The 20,165-nt window shown below is 41.6% G+C and overlaps 1 protein-coding gene across 19 annotated transcripts in view; it reads right to left on the bottom strand.

Annotated features, from left to right (window-relative positions):
• caska (calcium/calmodulin-dependent serine protein kinase a) overlaps positions 1-20,165 on the bottom strand; it is a 120,588-nt gene that overhangs the window by 54,008 nt on the left and 46,415 nt on the right. For all 19 annotated transcript variants that reach the window (XM_044216257.1, XM_044216256.1, XM_044216260.1 and 16 more), the window contains exons 3-5: positions 9,060-9,165; positions 6,666-6,743; positions 6,451-6,523 (exon numbers count right to left, since the gene is read on the bottom strand). In XM_044216257.1, the coding sequence (XP_044072192.1) occupies positions 6,451-6,523; positions 6,666-6,743; positions 9,060-9,165 (257 nt within the window). The remainder of the gene's footprint in view (positions 1-6,450; positions 6,524-6,665; positions 6,744-9,059; positions 9,166-20,165) is intronic.

The following is a 20,165-nucleotide window of genomic DNA, read 5'->3' as shown; positions in this document are numbered from 1 at the left end:
CTTTTCGAGCCGGCTACAGTCTCTCACCCTCCATGTGTGTCCGATAAAACAAACTGCTTTTTTCAGAAGTTAAATTTCAGACTTCATGTCTGTCTGTCACAGCGGTGATAAATCAGGTGCAGCGACTATTTGTACGAACTTCCATTTCCTCCTCCCATATTTTGCACCTCTGAACAGGAACACCTGATCTTTTCAGTGGTGCTGCTTCTTCCTTTTTTCCCCCCAGTGCAAAAGCTCAGTGCGGGCCTTAACTACATAAGGACAAACGCAATTTGACTGTTTAGCGCCTACAAAGAGCTGAAAATCCTTAGTAAATACCCCCCAAGGACCACATTCTGTATGCACAATAAGCCAAAGGAAGCAGTTATTTGCTAATTAAAGACTAAAAAGAGGCTACAGTATAACACAAGATGAGTTGTGTTCAGAATCACACATCCTGATATGCACTTTTAGACAACTGTGAAACTGTAACCAGAACAGCTATGGTCATCTGTACTGTAGATGTATGAACACCGGCTTCTTAAATTAGAACATTTCAACACATCAGCACACACAGAGTTTAACCACGGAGTACAATTTCCCTCTAACATGACAAGCAGAAATGCCACTAGAAGATATGAACGCTGATGTTTGTGCAAAGTTTCGGGCTTCCTGCAGAGACACTATGTTATATTTTAGGAAGCCAAACAATAAAATTCACAGAGGTAAAGCCCGCTGTTTCTTGTGTTCGGAGCATCTGACAGGAGAGCCCCTCAAAAAAGAAATGCTATTGTTGTGAGGTAAGGTATAGGTCTGCGCCAGCGTGACTCTCTATTCATTTATGTTTACATCAAAAGTTTTGCCGTGTGGATTCCTCGGATTGCTCAACACAACGTCAGGATCTGTTCTTCAGATCAAACATTCAGCATCACTTCAACATAAACAGTATGCTATAGCACAAACACTGGCTGTGTGAGAAGTCTCAGAAAAGAAAGTTCGCCTTCAAACCGAGCACTGGCGCTCAAAACTTGTGCATCAGTTTGCGGTGCATTTGCATTCACTGTCTGTAGCAGTGAGAGGGCCAAAGGCAAACACAGCCACAGAAATAGACACACAAACACAAACACACCAGTGCTGCTGTCACCGGTGGAGGTCTGTGATGAAGTGAGGAGGAAGATAAATAACGAGACACCACAGTGATTTATGAACATCAGGATTTAAATGAATTCAGTGACTTTCATGCATGGAAAGCTGTGGCACACTCGAGCTGATCCATATTCAACAAGGGCGGCCTTTTTGTTAATGCACTGCATGTGTATGCGTGCATGTGCTGTTTTGTGTGTGCCCCCCCCCGCCGTGTGTCCCTTGTAAAGGGCATAAATCTCGGGCAGTACATCTGATAAGCCGGAGACAGAAGCTCACAGAGTCACTGTTAAATGGAGATAATAGAAGTGAAAACCACCAAGGGCCAATGTCAAAGCTGCATTTGTACCTCACTGATCAAACTCCTACAGTGTGCCCAAAACGAGAACATATTCAATCCAGCGTACGGGCACATATCAAGCAACGCATGAGTTAAATTCACTCCCTCGACAGATTACTTAAGAAAATAGTGTCTAGTTTTAAACTATTATTGAAAAAACATCTTCTGAGAAGAAATTTCAACTACTTTTGCCTCTCAGCTGTTTCCATTTTGATAGTACTGATTATTATAATGATGCTTATTTTTCAGGGATCGACCGTCTGTCTTCTTGTTACTGTATATGTAATGATTTCTTGTATGTGTTGAACATATGCATTTCAGCAACAAGGAAGTGGTCTGACTTTGTCTGCACCAGAAGGAGGGATGTGTCTCATGTAAATCCGCTGCTTGTGATCATCTTTACCTACATTTGATCAAATATCTGACCAGTTTTATAATCTAACGTCCAGCGTAAAGGACTGACATCCTGATTATTAGATCAGCTGTCCTGCAGCTCTGGGATCAGCTGGTTATGTTACTGTAATAATAGTCATGTGGAGAAAGGTCAGAATGTGTTGGTATTTGTGTTTTATGATGTGGTTCTAACGATACGATATCGTAACAGAAGTTAGTGGCTGTTCAAAATGTGCTAATACAATATTTCAACATCCAAAATGCAGAGTGGAAACCCTGACGTGGGCTTCTTACTGTGTAACAAGCTAATTATTCCAAATTATATTAACAGTATATTACATAGTTGAGTGAAAAGCTGTATTTTAATTAGTATTACACAACTGCAAATAATGTTAATAAGCTAGTTATACGCTAGTTGTAAGCTAGTTGACGCCGTTGCTAACTTTGCACCAAAGATTGTCTTTTTTTAATCTGATATCTGTGGTGGATGTGGTGTGTCAGGTCACATGACCTCCCCATAAATAAGCACGTGTGTTCCCAGCTTTGAGAAACGTATACCAGGCCGTGTGAACCAATCAGAAAAGAGACTTCTGCCTTGAGTTTACTGCAGCCGGCAACAGCTGTTAGAAGACAAAATAGGAAATGGAGAAAACAGAAAGATGGGCCCCAGTTAGAGTAGCTGCTGTACCAAATACACAAACTAAATTTCATCAATATCTGGGATGAAACTTTCATAGTTTTTGGTGACAAATGCCTTTCACAGTTTCCTAAAGCCCAAATCAATATCTTCACATTTCTCGTTTTATCCGACTAACACTCTTAAAGCAAAAAATACTCCGTTTATTATCACACAAGACAAAGAGAAGCAGCAAATCCTCTCAGCTGAGAAGCTGAAGCAGATAATGTTTGGCATTATTGCTAGAAAAAAATGACAAAAGTGATTAATTATCAAAATAGTTGCTGATTAATCTTATGTAATCCAATTGAATAATCAATTGACTGATTATGTATTTTTTTTAATACCATAAAATGAAACCAGCCAAGAACTACAGTAACATGGGCAAAGTACTTCTAAATGGTCAAACCAGTGCACCTTCTGGCATAGGAAGTGATGGTTTACAACTTCATTCTCACTTCCAGTAAACGTTATTGTTGCTGAGATGAGAGAGGTATGTGAGAGTGGATGTCTAGCTGAAATGCTTCCCGCAAGAGGAGGAAGTCTGTTTTTTTGATTTTGAGTGTCCTGTGAAAAGTGTTCTCTGTGGGCGACAAGTTAACAGTAACACACACACACACACAATGCCTGACACAATCTTTGACAGAAAGACTCAACTACAGTGTCACATTATTAATCGACATCCTGCCAGCAAAGTGAGCTCAATCGAACGTTGCTGCCCGCGGGGGGAGAATCGGTTGACATATCGAGGTTGCTGCTGGGACTCTTTAGCAGAAAGTCAGTATTTTGTTATCATGGAAGGAAAATGCTTCTCCAATATTTAAGTTTTTCCTCCAATTATCACAATTTTAGAGAAATTAAGACTGTGGGTTAATTTTCAACACTTTTCAGTTATGAGGGCTTTGAGATTTATCCAGATGTGGAGGAGATACTGAATTGTTAGCTAGACTTTGTTCTGGAGTAAACTGATTTATGTTTTTCCTGTTAAGATGTTACTCGTACTCTTTATGTGGCAATTTACAATCCCCCCTTCGTCTCTTCTGATTGTTACTGTTACTAGTTTCTTCTTCTTTTTGTTTTTTAAAGAACTGTACATGGAAAGAAAATGGGATGTATAGCGAGATATATGCTGGCTTCTTCATGTGTCAAAGAGAGATAACGCTGCCCTTGAGAGTGGAATCTGGCATCGAGGTTTTGATTTGTGTGAAGGCGATGTGATCTGTTGTGATTTTGTGACGTGTGAAGGATGAGGTACGTCAGTGCATGTAGGGAATGCACGTGGCGTCACAGTTATGGCAAACAGGTGGTGGAAATAAAGGAAAAAGGAGCTGCACAGAGTTAAAATAAGAGCGATATCACTCTAATAACCAGAAGTTGCACTGAAACAGCCATACGGTAGCCGTTAACAGCCAGCTGTATCATCGCGTGCCCCTCTAAACTCACAGGCTGGCTATCACTCGCATATAGACAGTGAGCCTGAGCCCACTGTAAGCCAGTGATTCAGCAGGGATCCAGCGTAGGAGAGCAGCCGACTGAAGACGGAGAGATAGGACTGTATAGGCTGCGGTGACTAATACCTGAGCACAATGCTGAGGACAGAGATCGTAATCCACATGCTGGGAGCTGACTGTGGCCATATCATACGCATTATGAGTCTCTTGGAAAAGGCAGTAAAATACGTATAAAAGGAAGTACTGCAGTTGAGATCAGTGAATATCGCATAAAAACCATTAAACTCACAAATGGGGAGGCTGCCGAGGGAACTGTGTTTTGCACTGCTTGTTGGCGAGTGTGACGGAGGAGACAAGAGACGCCACTTTGAATGCAAAGCCTTATTTGAGGTTTTTTATTCCTGGGACCAGGCTGGCTCTACTCATTATAAGAGCTGGTTAAAACTGGCTGACACAATAGTTACCTGCAGCAGACACAAATGCACAAATACTGATGTGCAATCACACAACCGACACGCCGACACAAGCGAATGCTTTGACCTTTTCACACAGATGCGCACGTATAATCAAATATCTACAGACAAACCCGACGCGAAGGTGAGATATTGAAGGGGAAAGCAGTAAAAGGCCTCACATATTAATTCTGCAGTGAAAATATGAGGAAATCTCATATTTGACATCTGGATTTCCCACCGTGCAAACTATAGGCTGGCTGTCAGTTCACCGTTTTCTGCCATCTACCACACAGCAGGCGGCATTCATTCAGAGCACTCATAGTAATTAGTTGCCTTACTTCGTATAAATGACACCTGAATTAAGTGTTTTATATTCATCAGCGAGTGGATATGAACTGAGACCAGGGTCGTATTGAAGAAGCTTGTCGGCTGATTTGTGACTAATCAACAGGATAGGATAAAATGATGTGAGGTGATGAAGGACAAACTATCTCTTGCTTTTTTTCACACTGGCAAAATAGGAGTGCTTCAATACTAGGAACCGTTTCTGGATCCTACACAGAGCAAGGAAGGACAGAGGAATAAAAGAGATATCAATACAGCCGATGTTGAAAGCTGACTGATTTCTTTGTCTGTGAAATGTGAAAAATGTCAAACGTAAGGACGAGGCAAGGTGAAATCAACTATCAAGATATTCAGGTGGAGACATTTTGACATCCAAAACACCTCCTGGCTGGAATTGCAGGCTCACTCATTCATGTTTGGGAGGCAGCAGATTCTGTGCAGTCATTGTCAGAGCAGCTCTACACATGCCAACTGGCGCCACCTACTGGAAAAGAAAGTAGCAGCAGCAGCAGTTTAGACCTGCAGATGAAGACTAATCATGTTGTGACCTACAAGCAAAGAAAGTAATAGCTGCTGCAATTTTAACATTTGCACCACAACAGACAACGAGTGTTACAACTGAAGTTTCTTTTTTTTACAGTTTTCTTTTAGTGTGTTTCTGAGGTTTTAATTAGTATCAAAACTGTTGTCAGGGAATCCTAGGAACATATTAAAAACAGTACAAGTTTACTACACATGTTTCTGAGATCTACCATCCATTAGGTCAGTTGAACAGTAAAATAAAAATGCAAGATGGTAATGTTACCCTAACCTCCGGCAGATATTAAACACTAACTCCAAGTGTTTGCTTTAAGGATTCTGTACATTACATTTCTAACTTTAGTTTTTCCAAACACCCAGGCCCAAGCTTCTGACACTTGAGTCTACAGTAAGTGTTAACTGACTGAAGCAATACTCATTCGTCAACAGATATGTGAATTATTTTAGGGTTTTCATTATCGATGATTAAACAGTTTGAGGTGTTGATTCAGCAGTTTGATGCTGAATTGTATTGTGTTACACTGAGGTGTGTCTGTTATTTAGCCTGCCCTCCACTGGGTTGGACAAAATACAGACACCTGACATTATAACGCAATACAATTCACCAGCACCACAAAGTACATCCTCCAAAACAATCATCAACACGCCTCTAAAACAGTTTCCACACACACCGAACATTATAACCTCCATGACGGGAGCATTTATTGCAGGACTGCTAGACTGCATTCATTGTAGCTAGGTGTTAAACTGGCAACTGAGTGTTTATGAGGTGATGGTACCAATTTCCAGCAGCTGTTAAGTTCCTTTGCTGTAGATGGCGGACATCAGCAGGTCTACATCTGCAATTCTAACTGTTGCTGTTCTTGACTGTAAGTGGTGCAGGTCTGACAAGAAGTGCAGGTCTGGGACTGATGTTGAGGCAGCACCTGGCTGTATGGTTATGGGTGCTTTGAATGACACTGTGTCTTGCTTGGTAATCATGTCTCTGCAATGCACCGTCATTCCTCATTTGTTAGCATTGCCTCAACAGCATAAAGTATACGTCTCTCTGGCAGCAACAGCCACTTTGCAGCTTCGGCTATGTAAGGTTGTAGTAAAGCCAGAAAATGAATTTTAAGTCAGAAATACCTTGACGTCTCGGTGGATTACATTATTGTCGTGGCAATAGCGTAGCGCCTCGAGGATCTGTCTCATGTAGTGACTGAGGAAAACACATCGTACAGTTATTGTTATATCACAGTTAAGTGTTTGTTTACATGTAAGTAATGGCTGAAAAGACCAATACAGAGCATAAAATAAAACAGCACGAGAGTAAGGAAGAAAATCAAAGGCATAAAACTCACCTGGCCACTGCTTCGCTATAGACAAAGCCAGCATCTGCCCGCTTCACAATCTCAAAACACAGGTCTGCTCCATCCATACTGATAAAGACAGAGATTGAAGGAGAGAGAGACACACAGACAGAGGATCAGTGTGGCATAAAGGGCAGGGCGGGAATCTGGGTAAGAAGGAAAGGTCACACTTATTAAAACTTCTCTGTGATTGGTTGTGTAGGTGAAAAGGGAGACGCAGGTCAGTAGAGGAGACGCTGCCAATTATGTCTCGTCTGTGGGTCGAAGCTGTATCACCACAGCTGCCAACGCTGACGCTGGTACGATGCTGACAATATTCCTGTGAACCTCTCCATCGGGTCGAGGATTTACAGGTGGCGAGAGTTATTCTTTAAAAAACAACAATGTTAGTAAAGGGAATTTGATATTTTTGTGTGCACTTTCAAACTAACTTGAGAGGGTAATTTTGACTTTACACAACACTGAACGTTACTTTATTTAGAAATCTTATTTTTGAGATTAATTATTAAAATCCACAGATGGACAGGCTCATAATTAACTCCATGTTTTTTTACTAATGCCCCATAGATAGTCCACTAGAGGGAGCTTATTTTGTTACACATACAGTACATGTGAAAGTAGCACAAGGAAAGAATTTGACACAAGATATTTAATACCCACACTGAAGAAAAAATGGTTAGGTGGTGCTCTCTAAACCAAACTCCATGTGTTATCTGATACTAAATTCGATCTTTTGCACTGTCAGATCATGTGGCTCTTAAATCTGATTACAGTTTAATTTATGGACAGAAAATAGTGGCAAAAAGTGTAGCTATGTCTCTGCACACTTCTCTTCTCGATCGAATCACAATGATTTTATAAATTACCCAATAACATCAGCTAATCTTTTGATAAACTCAGTAAGCGTATGTGCCAAAGCAACTTCAAGTTTTAAAACTGTGGGCAAACATGTTGTTTTCAGAGGGATCTTTTCAGAGAGATGGGAATATCTGCACACAGTCGTGCAGCTCCGCAATATTAACGGAGCCTTCAGGAGGAGAAGCTGTTGCTCTAATGGTGAGGTTTAATGCTTTTACATTTACAAAATCCCTCCGGAGTAATTTACAGTAAAGTTATGGCTCTAACAGTGACGGTTTCGCAGCCCAGTTAAAACCAGGTTCTAGCCGGAGGTGACAGCATGTCTGCATGCTCAGTAAAAGTGTCGCACCTCGCAATCAATAAGCTGCTGGATGGCCATTAGCATGTTTAGCTGGCCGTTTACTCAGACAACACACACATAGCGGACTGAAATACAATCCTCAGATACACACACTTACTAAATTATGACCCAGTCATTTAGCTACAGCAGATTCTGTCTCTCATTATTGCTCTGTTCCCAATCATCCTCCAATTACTGTAACCTACTCTTTATTGTCTCTAAGCCTCTGCACCAATTAAACAGGGCTGTTATGTAGGACTTGGCTGCAGCACATCCATATTTTCTCTGCTCCTATTGCCTCAATAAGCTCACATGTTAGCCTGCTTGATTAGCCAGGAGGGAGACCTGGAAGATATGGAGACACATGAAGCGCTCCGCATTTATCTACCATGTTTACTCAGTTATCTGTTCTGCTCTCAAAGGGCCGCACCGCTCAGAGAAAAAGTCTCAGATCTACCTGCATTCCCCATGTGTGCATTAGTGTGTGTATGAAACAGAAGCTTGTGCACAAATGAGCTCCAAAGCCACGAAAATCCCTTTAAATGGAGCTCGCTTGCATTTCCTTGAAAGTTTTCTCCCCTGCACCGAACCGTGTGATAGAACTGTGAGCCAAACCCGAGCACTTTCCTGTTCAGCGATAACAGCATTAAATGATAAAGGAATTAGTTCTGGAAGAGGATCGAAGATGAAGATACAGAGCGGGCTGGGAGGAGCTCGGGGAAGGCGTAGCTTTGAGAGAGGCTGGAGGTAGCAGCAAGAGTGAAATCTTAATCTCATCTCTTTCCCCTCATATATATAGTACTGCACTCACCCCTGCACACCGTCTCCCCCAACCTTTTTTTTACTTACCCCACCCCCACCCTCAGCTAACAAGCTTTCTCATATCAGTGCCGATTATATAAAACCACCGCAGGGTTCGCTTTCTCTCTGTCCTGCTATAGCTGCAACCGCCCTCCTAATGCTGTCATCCTTTTCTCTGTCTCCTTCCTTTCTATCGCCCGACTGCGCGTCCTCTTTCCCAACACCACCTCATCCTCACACTCTCCTGTAGATGCAACCCATTGTGCCATCCACGCCCTAATATCTCCTACAGGTATGGTCTTTTTCTTTCACCCTCGTGTGTATTGGTCTGAGGGACTTCTATGTTCAATCATGCTAAGTGGAATATTTGCCGAGCGGAGACTTACAACTCGAAAACCATGTAGAGCATCCCATCTGAGCTGTACGTCTCCAGAAGCTCCACAATGTGGGGGTGCTTCAGCATGTGGCAGATGCTGGCCTCCCTCTTCAGATCTGAGAACACACACACAGAGAGAGAGAGAGAGAAATGGAGATGAGCATATATTGCAGTAAAACATATGATTATTTTTCTACAACTGAGGAGAGAGTGGATCTCCATTAAAATCTGAAAGATGACAATGTGTGCATCATGTATGTAGGACATTTTTTTTAATTTATTATTATTTCTGCAGACCTGGAAATACATTTTCTTAATAACAAAACCAGCTAATCCTACTGTTGGCCTTGAAAGGGCGGCAAATAGTCATGTGCTGTAGGGGAGATGCAATACCATGTTATACCAGGGCCAGAAGCAGATATCCATACTGATACTATTATGTAAATGCTGAACTAAAGTTCGAGTGACAGCAGCAGTGAAACAAAGAGTGCAAGCAGAAGATTGTTCATGTGCCCAGAAAGTGATCTAATGTGAGACAAATGTTTTTTGTTTTTTTTTGGTATCAATCCTATTATAAAGTATTGATACTCAAAACAACTATCTGTGGTATTGATACTTGCTGTACGCTCCGCCCACTCCCCAATGTACCGCGTATAACACATGGTGTGACCAGCCGCTTCTTTTCACCTGCCAGCTATGGGCTTCACCAGGAGGGCGTAGCACGTGGGAGGTCCACAGGTCCTGTTCCACCCCGACTGTGCAGGCGCCTCGACCAATCAGAAAGAGTCTTTAACTGAGAACACGGCCAATTGTCTTCAACCAGAGCTGCTGCCGGCATTTCTTTATACATTTAGAAATATATAAGGATCTCTTTCCCCCTCTCGACTTCATCATTTATGAGGTCCAGGAGCTCTTTGGCACAGAATGGCAAACCCTGTCGGATTTGACCTTTTTCCTGCCCTTACCCTCATTATAATGTCATAAAACTGGCAAGCCCTTCCTTATTTTGCAGAAGTTCACTGTGGCACCACTGACAACATGCTGCATGTTGAAAGAAACCTTTACACCACACCTCTGAAACACTTGTATCTCCCCCCCACATCGATCTTTCTTCGTAGTTGAACCCTGAAGCTTTCCCAGCTCTACACCTCGGCATTTCAGACGGTCCTGCCTACCTTAGGGCTTTCTGTAGCTTAGCTCCTACTGCTAGCAGAGAGGAAAATGGAAAATGCATAGCACAGCATAATGGTCGCACTCCTGAAAAACCGTGATGATGACTCATCTGCAGGACTGTCTCATATGCAAATTGGCAACAAGTCTCTGCCTCTCCTTTGGTTCAAGTGATGTTTGTTTGTATGCATCCCATTATTTTAGATCACCTTACTGCTGCCTGGCAATAAGCATCTACCACTTTAATTGCTTCCTAAAGAAGAGGAGGGTTAATGGAGGGGGTTACTGAAGCTGAAAAGAACAACGCAGGCTGGCTGTTTAGAGGAATCGCTGGGGAGAGATGACTGACAGGAAAAAACACACACCACCATACAACGCCCGTCTTCTCATGAGACAAATAGCAGAAAGAAACTACATTCATTTTTGTTTTTAAAGGATAAAACAGAGGAGAAGATGAGGGTGTTGACGTACACAGGGATAAGAAAAAAAACTGCTTAGACAAATCACTACTCTGTCACTGTCTCTCTGATGCAAATGGTAAAATGTTCTGTCATGTAAAACGGGTTGAACGGAGCAAGGATGGAAGGCAGGTGGTGTATCTACTAAACTGCATCATACTGCTGGATTGCAGAGCATTTAAATGAAACATTTACCCACAGAGTGGCTAACAAAAGCTACAGTACTGTGGAGCGCTGAAATAAATCTTTAATAACTTTTGACAATTGCATCACATACACTTTTCTCTTGGGACAACCGTTCTGCATCCTTTTCCTTTTCCACCACCAGCTATTTCTCCCACTTTTCTGCCATAAATTAAAAGTTTAACTGCAAGTCTCTCCCTCCATAACGTGCCTCTCTCCAGCTGATTACTGTATATTCAGATTGGCAGCCTGAATGAGATGTTTCAGCATGTTTATTCTGAACAGCCGAAAGAACTAATGTAAACCAATTTTTGCAAATTTATCACAATCACAGGTGGTCTGATATGAGATTCACTTTGCGTCTTTGGAAATGTGTCTCAGTCCTCGTCACGTGTGGAGTGACACTGAAGTTGTAGCTGGATGTGCAGGGTTTCTGCAGGGTTCACCAACTTAAATTTAATACTTTTGAAGATATTTTTTATACCCCATAATGCAATTTTAGAACTACTATGATAGAAAAGTAGGGACAATATGGTCTAGAATTACTTATTGTTGTATCAGATTTTCCCAGCCATACATCACAATAATTCCTGACGATATAAAAATCATTAATTCATTTAAACTATTTTGCTAAAATCGACACACTTCATCGAGCATTATGATGAGCTGATGATTGCAGCACAATCCACTGTCACAACAATCCCACTTTCAGTTTAAGACATTTGAATACTTTCTAAGGCCTTTTTTGAGGAAACTAAATTAAATGCTTTTCAAGACTTTTTAAAGACCTGCAGATACCCTGATGGGACAGAAGACATATTTGATATTGTTGTAGCGTGAAGAGCAAGGGGTTATGTTTCCATTCTCTATCTAAAAAGGCATCACTAGCTAATGTGCACGTCTGCCTCATTAACACAGCAACAGATGGAGAGTGGTTAATGCTGCCTCAACTCAAATCTGACTAGTTTTACATGCAAATAACAGTCCAGACAGTCAATCGGAAAGATTGGATTTGATAAACAATAAGGGTTTGCCTTCAGTATGAACATCTGAACGTAGCCTATCCCATCTTTCATCACTTTCATCCTTCCATTCAATCTCTCAATCCTTTGATCCATTCATTCATTCACTCCTGGCAGCTGTTGTTCTGAGATGTTTGGAGGGCTGAAGCCAACCAGAGAGCTATAGATCATATACATAACCTTTCTGCTTGAGCACAGTCTCAATTTCATGTGCTATAAATGCATCACCAAGCGCACTTAACTGTATTAACTTTTAATATCCGTCTCTCCCACCGAAATAGCCGGGCTGTGCCAAAATATACATGCTCAATACACAGTTTATGGAAGCTAAATATTCCACACTCCCAGTGAGGTAAGCTGCTGCTGGAGGTGATTTATGGACAGAACACTGAATGGGATGGAAAATGTGACTGAGTAGTTGTTTCTGCAAAGATGTGATAGGGCAGCATGCAATCACACACACACACTCATGTGAACTATAATGAAAAGTTACTGTATTGTTCTCCATGTACGCAGTGACATTTATTTAAGCTCCGAGTTGAAACCATGAGCCACTTGTGTTGCTGCGAGCCTCGGCGCTAACATTAAGCTAATCCTCTGAGGACAAGCACAAGGCGTGGGCTAGCGCTAACAAGATGCTACTGCTGCTAAAGCCGGATAAGTGGCTACCTTAAGGGCATTGCAGCCTGCCACATTTAATGTCATCTGGTGAGCTTGCTGTTTATGTCCGTCACCGTAACTGCTGCTGGAGATTATGTAAGATACTTGATCAAATGAGAAGCAAATCACCAAACCAACTTTATTGAGCTAAGAAAAACTGCTGCAGGGAAGCCACTTTCATTGCTTCTAAGTTGGTTGGGGTGTGTGTGTGTGTGTGTGTGTGTGTGTGTGTGCGAAGAGCAGTCAAAACAAACAGGATGCTATTGATCCTGTGGCCAAAGTGTAAGTAGCAGGGAATGAATAACCAAAAAATGAGAAAGGTAGAGGAGGAAGAGACAGACAGGACTGCAGGATGGGCTGTAAAAAACGGTATAGGTATATGCAACAACACACTGTGCAACACTGTATATAACTAGAGTGTGACTGTGGAAATATTATTGTCAAATTTCATCAACAACAATAAAACTCTCAGCAACCTAATTGTGTTCACGTCTGTCTGATTCAGCTGAAAAACTACAACATAAAGTAATCTCAGCTCAATGTGTTATTGCTTTAACAAGAATATGAGCTTCATTTAAAATTCAACCAGCGTTTCTATTCTACTAACTGACTGCCGACAATATGAACTAATAAATGCAAAATGGAAAACCCAACTTAAAGCTCCTCCCTGAGGTCCGGACCCAGACCTATCCATTTAATGCAACATTAATAACAATTATTGTACAGCAGGCACCGACATCCTCTCTGCATTAACGTCAAGTCAGTTTCGACCGTGTCAGAATTACTGCTGGAAAATACTGATACGATAGATGGGGCAACAGGAGATGTCAACTTTTCTTTGGCTCCCAGTCCGAGTCCTTTATTATTGGGTATCTGCCCGTACAGAGTCCGATCTGATACTTATATTTAGCTAAATGTTGATTAAAAATGTATCTGACACATTCAATTAACAGCTGTAGCCTTCTTAATCTGACACGCCTACTTTTTCAGGAGCTACTTCAAAAAAAAGGTCCTGATTCAAAAGTATTAGCCTACGTTTTAAGCTTAAATTATTGATTTGATATGAATGAAAGTTTAACTGGACGTGACGCGATCGGCTGATCGTTTTAAGAGAGAACTTACAGGAACGACAGAAACACACATGGTGTTACAGAGTGGATGTCCTTCCTTCACAATCTTTGGTCGAGTACAGACGCCGGCTTGCAGAGAGCACTTTAAACAGACAAGTTCTCTTTTGGCCTGCCATCAAGTTACGCACCGAATTAACATTAATTAGCGACAGCTGATATGACACGCCGCCAGCGACGTTCGTCATTTGAACGGGTGAAAGAGACCGCAGCGCCGGCTAAAAATGAGAAGCTTTGTACGCTGCTCTTTGCTAATATGAAAGATGGAGAAGTCAAGTCATTTTTTAATTCACATATATCACAGATAGATAACGGATTTATTAGCCTCGTGTCGCACGGTGCGGCCAAATGCTTTTCTAATTTTCTCTTGCATATGCAGCGAAAGGCTTGCACTGTAGGCTGTCCTAAAGGAGAGCAACACCAGCAGCAGAGTACAGTACAGAAAGGTACCGATCCTTTAAAATATGTCCTGATACCAATACTTGGCATCAGCTTATGACATCCATAAGGGCAATATTATGCACAGGGGATTGCCCTGCCGCTGAAAATTCAGGCGTGGCAGACCACTGCGCCTTAAAGCCTCTACACTGTATGCAGGATCTGAAAATACAAAACAGTTTTGGTTCACTCCAGTCGGAGTATCTAAGAAGTATGTTGCAATCACATACAAATTTTACACAGTGGATTTAATGAACGTTTGTATTTGTGTGCACAGAAATTTCTTTCCTTACAACGCCATTTCATGGTGTGTTTCGCAAAAAATGACAGAGTAAGTTGTGATGTTAAAAATTTAAATGAAAGAATGAAAAATCTTATTTTGTTACCAAATTCACATGAATGGTACCCAATGCCATACATGGACTCATCAATTAAAAAATAAATAAATAAATAAATAAATAAAGAGTGAAATGTCTATTTTGTATCATTTGCTCATTGTTTTGAGGATGTTATGTGTTTGTATGGAAACAACAATATACAGTAAATCAAAAGTTGGGCCAGCAAGGAATCTACCAGTATCCATGGCGACAGCAGTTTCCTGCATACAGCGGGAAAAGTATCCCCTTGCTACTGTTTACATGTTTATTTATTCCCTCACGCTTTACAGGCAGCGCTCTCCACAGATGTGTGTATCTTCATGCGGAGCAGCTGGACCTTTTAGAAATAAATACGGGAAAACCAGAAGAGAATTAGAGTCAGCGAGAAAGTTAGTGCTGAAAGAGAGAGAGGGAGGGAGAGAGGGAGGGAGAGAGGGAGGGAGGGAGGGAGGAGGCGATAAACAGATGTGATCTCCACAGTGATGCCTGCTCCTCCTGCTGGGAGTCAAAGCCTGCAGTGGAAGGAGGCCATGCTACCATAGCTACACCACACAGAGCTGTACAGTAGGTGTGTGTGTGTGTGTGTGTGTTATGCTACTGTATGTGCAAGACCTGGCAGTGGATTTACATTAAGGACAAGATGTCACAACAATCTAATAGAAACAGTAAACACACACACACACACACACACACACACACACACACACACAGTGATGTAGTTTTATGACTTTGGAGGAGGACAGGAAAGAAAGATGAAGAAAACAAGGGGCAGAAAAAAGGAAATGAAGAGCCGAGGGATACAGAGAAAGACAGACGTACAGAGAAGGAAAAGGAGAGAGTGAAGAAATCAGGGAGACGGGAGACGGAGGGGAAGTGAGTAGGCGATGGCACATGATGAATTTTGCTCATTCTCTGGCTAGCTTTTCTCTCTCATCCCCTCAGAGGGCTGACCTATTCGTCAGACAGACCTCCGGACAGGCTGACGAGAAACAAGCTGGTGTGTGTGTGTGTGTGTGTGTGTGTGTGTGTGTGTGTGTGTGTGTGTGTGTGTGTGTGTCAGGCCCCTGCTGGCCAATCCATTGCCAAGACACGAACCATTTGACCCACTTCCCTCGGTCTGAGCTGTGTGCAGGGTGTTTGTGCGTTTGTGTGCGTGTGTGGGTGTGTGTGTGTGTGTGTGTGTGTGTGTGTGTGTGTGTGCGGCTTGATTACTGAGGTGCTGTGTTACAGCTGCCTGCTCAAAGTGAAACTGCTCTGCTTTCTAAAGGCAACAAGAAAGAGGGAGAATAAAAACAAATCAACAATGACAACAGCCGGCTGGCGTCTGGAGGGAGCGCCATAGTTTGACGGATTCCTGAGCGCTACAGAGGAGGGACTGCGATTGGATATAAATGACCATGTACCATGTGTGTACACATACACACACACACAGTCAGTCAGTCACACAGAAACAACTGTACACATGTGACCATAATTGGTGGCAATGAAGAGAAATGGTACCGGTGCACTGTTAGACGAGCTACGATGAAAAACTTTCATTTAGGAGTATGCTGTGATCCGTCAAGCCAGTTTTCCATCACTACTTTTTATGAGAAGAGGGACGACAACATACCCGGTTTCTAAGGAGAGAACATTTAATCAGGATTCCTGGCTCGCCGAAAGCCTCTGTATACTGTAGAAAAGGAGTCGAGCCAGCGTGACAGAACAGCATGCGGAAGAGCAGGCTAAGAGCGGGGACTACCATGAAGATGGATGTCCAGGAAGCGGAGACTGTGTTTGGTGATTACATTATAAGTGGTGAAGGAGTTTTATATATGCAGTTTCCTCTGACATCCGAGGCTCTCTGTGCTTCACTATTTAGTATTTCAAAGGTTATTTTATAGATCATTAACGTGAACTTACACTCTTCAGTGAAGCGCGCCTTGATGCAAGCAGTATTCGCCATGTTTCGGTTTCAGCTCACAGATTTCTGCTGAATCCTGGCTGACTTGCTCTGTCTTTGGTCTCATCTTTATAAAACTGAATGAAATTTTGAAAAATCTTATTTTAGATTCTCGTCCGAAGCGTTGTCGGTATCTTAAAAAGTATGCTGCATTGCTGTACTATACTACTATACTGTATACTACATTTCACCTTATTTTATATCCCCTACTATAGTATACAGTAGTATGTTAATGTTATACTGTTTTATTCCATAATCTAGTACATCATATTTCTAGATTATATTAATACAGACAAACACTACAAGTATAATTATTTAATCACATATGGTGTCATATTACTCTTATGTATATTATACTTTGCTGCTACTACTGACAGCACGGTGTCACTGGAGACAGTACTGCAGTACAAGTACAACACTGGTCGTGGGCATACTGTATGTATACAGCTTGCCTTGTAATTTTGAGTTGAATTGCTCTTGTATAGTTTCTATTTTTATTTTATATACTTATTATATATACACTGTATATTTACACACGTATTTATTTTTTACTTTCTCTATGTATCTGTACTTATTTCTGTCCTTGTGCTGCTGCAACACCTGAATTTCCCCTCTGGGGACCAATAAAGGATTATCTTATCTTACAGTGACTCTGCTACCAGGATGGTATGTCAAATCAGGAATACCTGCCTCATGTGGACAAAGCTGAAAACGGCTGTCTTGCTTTGTAGTGGACAAGGAACAAAACGTTTAAAAAAAAAAGATGAATTATGCTATGTGAGATAAATTTGGATGCTGTGCAGCTGAAACAAGAAGCCAACTTTCTTTTGCCTCTAACTCGCTCAACACAAGTCACTGATCTGTAGTTATGCTTTCAGACGACTTTGCGAGCATGAAATAGTCTCATTGGTACCATTCTGGGTAGTATTTATGATCCACAATCACTATTTTATACTTGCACAGTCGTCTGAAAGCAAAAATATGTAGATGAGAACAACAAAATTGTGTGTTATGTTCTACTGAAACGGCAAATAAGTGATGGAGAGAAGGACCTGCTAAAAGCAAGCAGAGTAACCGGGCTCTGTCGGCCTGTCCCACGTCTTTTGAGATGACCACTGTAATACCCAATAACGAGATGTATTCATGTTTCATACTACTGCTGCCTTTCAGTTTTGGGTGGACAACTTTTTAAATGACCTGAAAAGGCTAGCGCGTGCAACAGACCTTTTCACATGTAAACTATGTCTCCAGGTTTATCTGCTGTGGACATGAACTCAGCATCATTCTGACGAAACCCAGAAAGGCATCTGAAAGTATTGTGTTCATCGGGGAAGTCTCTCTCGGAAGCCAGAGAGTCACTGAAGCAATCACACACTGCTCTCTTTTACAATCTCCGACACCTTCTCTTTGCCTTTCTCCTTTGTTCTTATTAAGCCCTTCTCTGTCCTCCTGAACATTAAGCTCAGGCTTTTTGTATGTTTATGAAGTAGTAAAGGTGCACCTGTAGGTGTATTTCTGGTTAGAGCTGGATCTGTGTCACAACACTAGATAAAGTCACATTGGTGTTAGGTATTAAAAGGGCAGACGGCCGTTTCTGCTCCCGTGTCACCTCACCCCATAAATAAACGAGACCTACCCTTTTCTGTAGACGTGATTTCAAATAAATCTCACTTTTACAGTGTGAGGACGGTGCATGTGGTGTAACTGTACGAATGGCTGAACACTTTGTGTCAAGTAAACTAAGGAGAAGCCCGGACATGCCTGTCATGCTGGATTATGTACTCTCGATCAGCGAGAGAGAATTAGCGAAGGTAAAGAAGGCTTCTGTGCAGTGTGGCAGGTAAAGCTCCTCTAAGAAACATGAATTATCTGGAACTCACAGCATGTCTGCAAGGTGCCAGCAAATCATATGAGGTCCTCCACCCTTTTTTTAATGCCAGTATATTTGGAACAGATACAACTGTCCATAGCTTGCAAATGTCATGCCTAATATTAATATAGAAAATTAGACTATGAGTAGCCCTTTGTCTGTATGTGGAATTAACTTTGACTTATTTGTCTTGTTCATGGTGTTGGCCATTGATGTACAGTTTTAGCACTGGGTCAGAGAAGCGTCGGACAGGTCACCAGTCTATTATATTATGGGGCTTGGTGGGGGAAGAAGTCTACAGCCATGCAGGTGAACGCACTGTGAAGTTATTACAGTCCATCCTGAGAGGGACATCAATGTCTCCACAAACTTTTATGACAATCCATCCAACAGTTGAGACATTTCACTCTGGTAGACCAACCAACAGACCGACACTGCCACCCCAAGAGCCATGGCAGACACAAGTACTGATCATTAGTGGAATATAACGAACCAATGATCATTAATCTACAGATGACATTTAAAGGAGCAGTTTGGCAAACATGCTTATTTGCTGTCTTTCTGAAAGTATGATGAGAAAATTGAGTCTCATGTCTGTGAATTAAGTACAGACCTGGATGCAAGAAGCATGTGTTTAGCCTAGCTTAGCATTAAAACTAGACGAAGGAGGGAAAGCACAAGCATTACACTACAATTATAGTCTCGGTAATGTTTGTAATTACATAAACTGAACATAAGTTATGAGTGTCATTATGAAGAAAACGCCTCTGCGTGTAGTGTGAAACGTGTGCTCTTGGTCCGTGCTGTTGCTTTTCTACACAAAACACATCCCTCCATACTTCGCAGTGATACGTGAATGCTGGGGGAAACGGTTAAGTATCGTAGGCCTGTTCACTGCTTTCTTAAAATACCTGCTGGATGTACGGACTGCAGTAAACCTGACTCACAGCAGATGGCCACATTCTTTCTCTCGAACAAAGCATTCGTCTAAATCTCTCTTCAGCCTCCTCAGTTCATCTAATGGTTTCTGTCTTATCACCCCCCCCAATCCAAATATATGTGATTCAATCTCTCCCCCTCTCTCATTCTCTCCACCCCTCCCTCCACTGCTGCTGATAAGACCTCTGCCTGATTCGTCGAGACGATACTCAGCAGCCTTTCTCTGGATTAGCGACACACCAACACCTGCATAACGCAACAAAAGGTTGAATAGTTAAGTAGTGCTTGTTTTTTTGACCTACTGCACTTTGTTTTTAATTAGCCTCTTCAATTACCTTAATAGTCTAAAAATATTTTAATAATTACTTGAAGCAGAACGTATGCTCAGTCGTGATATTAGACTTTTTGCACCTTACTGTAAACAAAGTGACCAAAATCATCTACAACTTTTACATATCTGAAATCAATACAGGAACAATAGTTCCATTAATTAATAATAATGTTCCAAGAAGTATGATGTTTAAATGTTTAAATGTATGTTACATACTAAGTGTCTCCTTCTGTTGTTTCAGAATTATACATGAATTTCATTTGAAAAGTGTATTTTTCTTAAGATAAATATAAGCAAACTCTATGTAGAATGGAGGGATCGTGTACTTCTTTCCTAAAAAATGACTTTCAAGGTGCCCTCTGCATGGCTTAATAATTAACTGCTTCACTGGAACAGCCCAAAGACAACAGAAGAAGACTGTGATTGAACTGGGAAACTCCCAAGTGTGGTTGTGAGCAACTGAGTGAATGAGAAGTAGTGCTCAGTGGACTTGTTTAAACAAAGATAACACACGCTCACACATAAACAAGGACAAGCATCTGACCTCTCCAATGCACAGAGTGAGATGAATAAAAGTGTCAAAAAGTAATTATCTTTTA

Source organism: Siniperca chuatsi, linkage group LG12 (assembly GCF_020085105.1).
Source record: "Siniperca chuatsi isolate FFG_IHB_CAS linkage group LG12, ASM2008510v1, whole genome shotgun sequence".
Classification (NCBI taxonomy): Eukaryota; Metazoa; Chordata; class Actinopteri; order Centrarchiformes; family Sinipercidae; genus Siniperca; species Siniperca chuatsi.
This window is presented reverse-complemented; position numbering and strand designations above follow the sequence as displayed.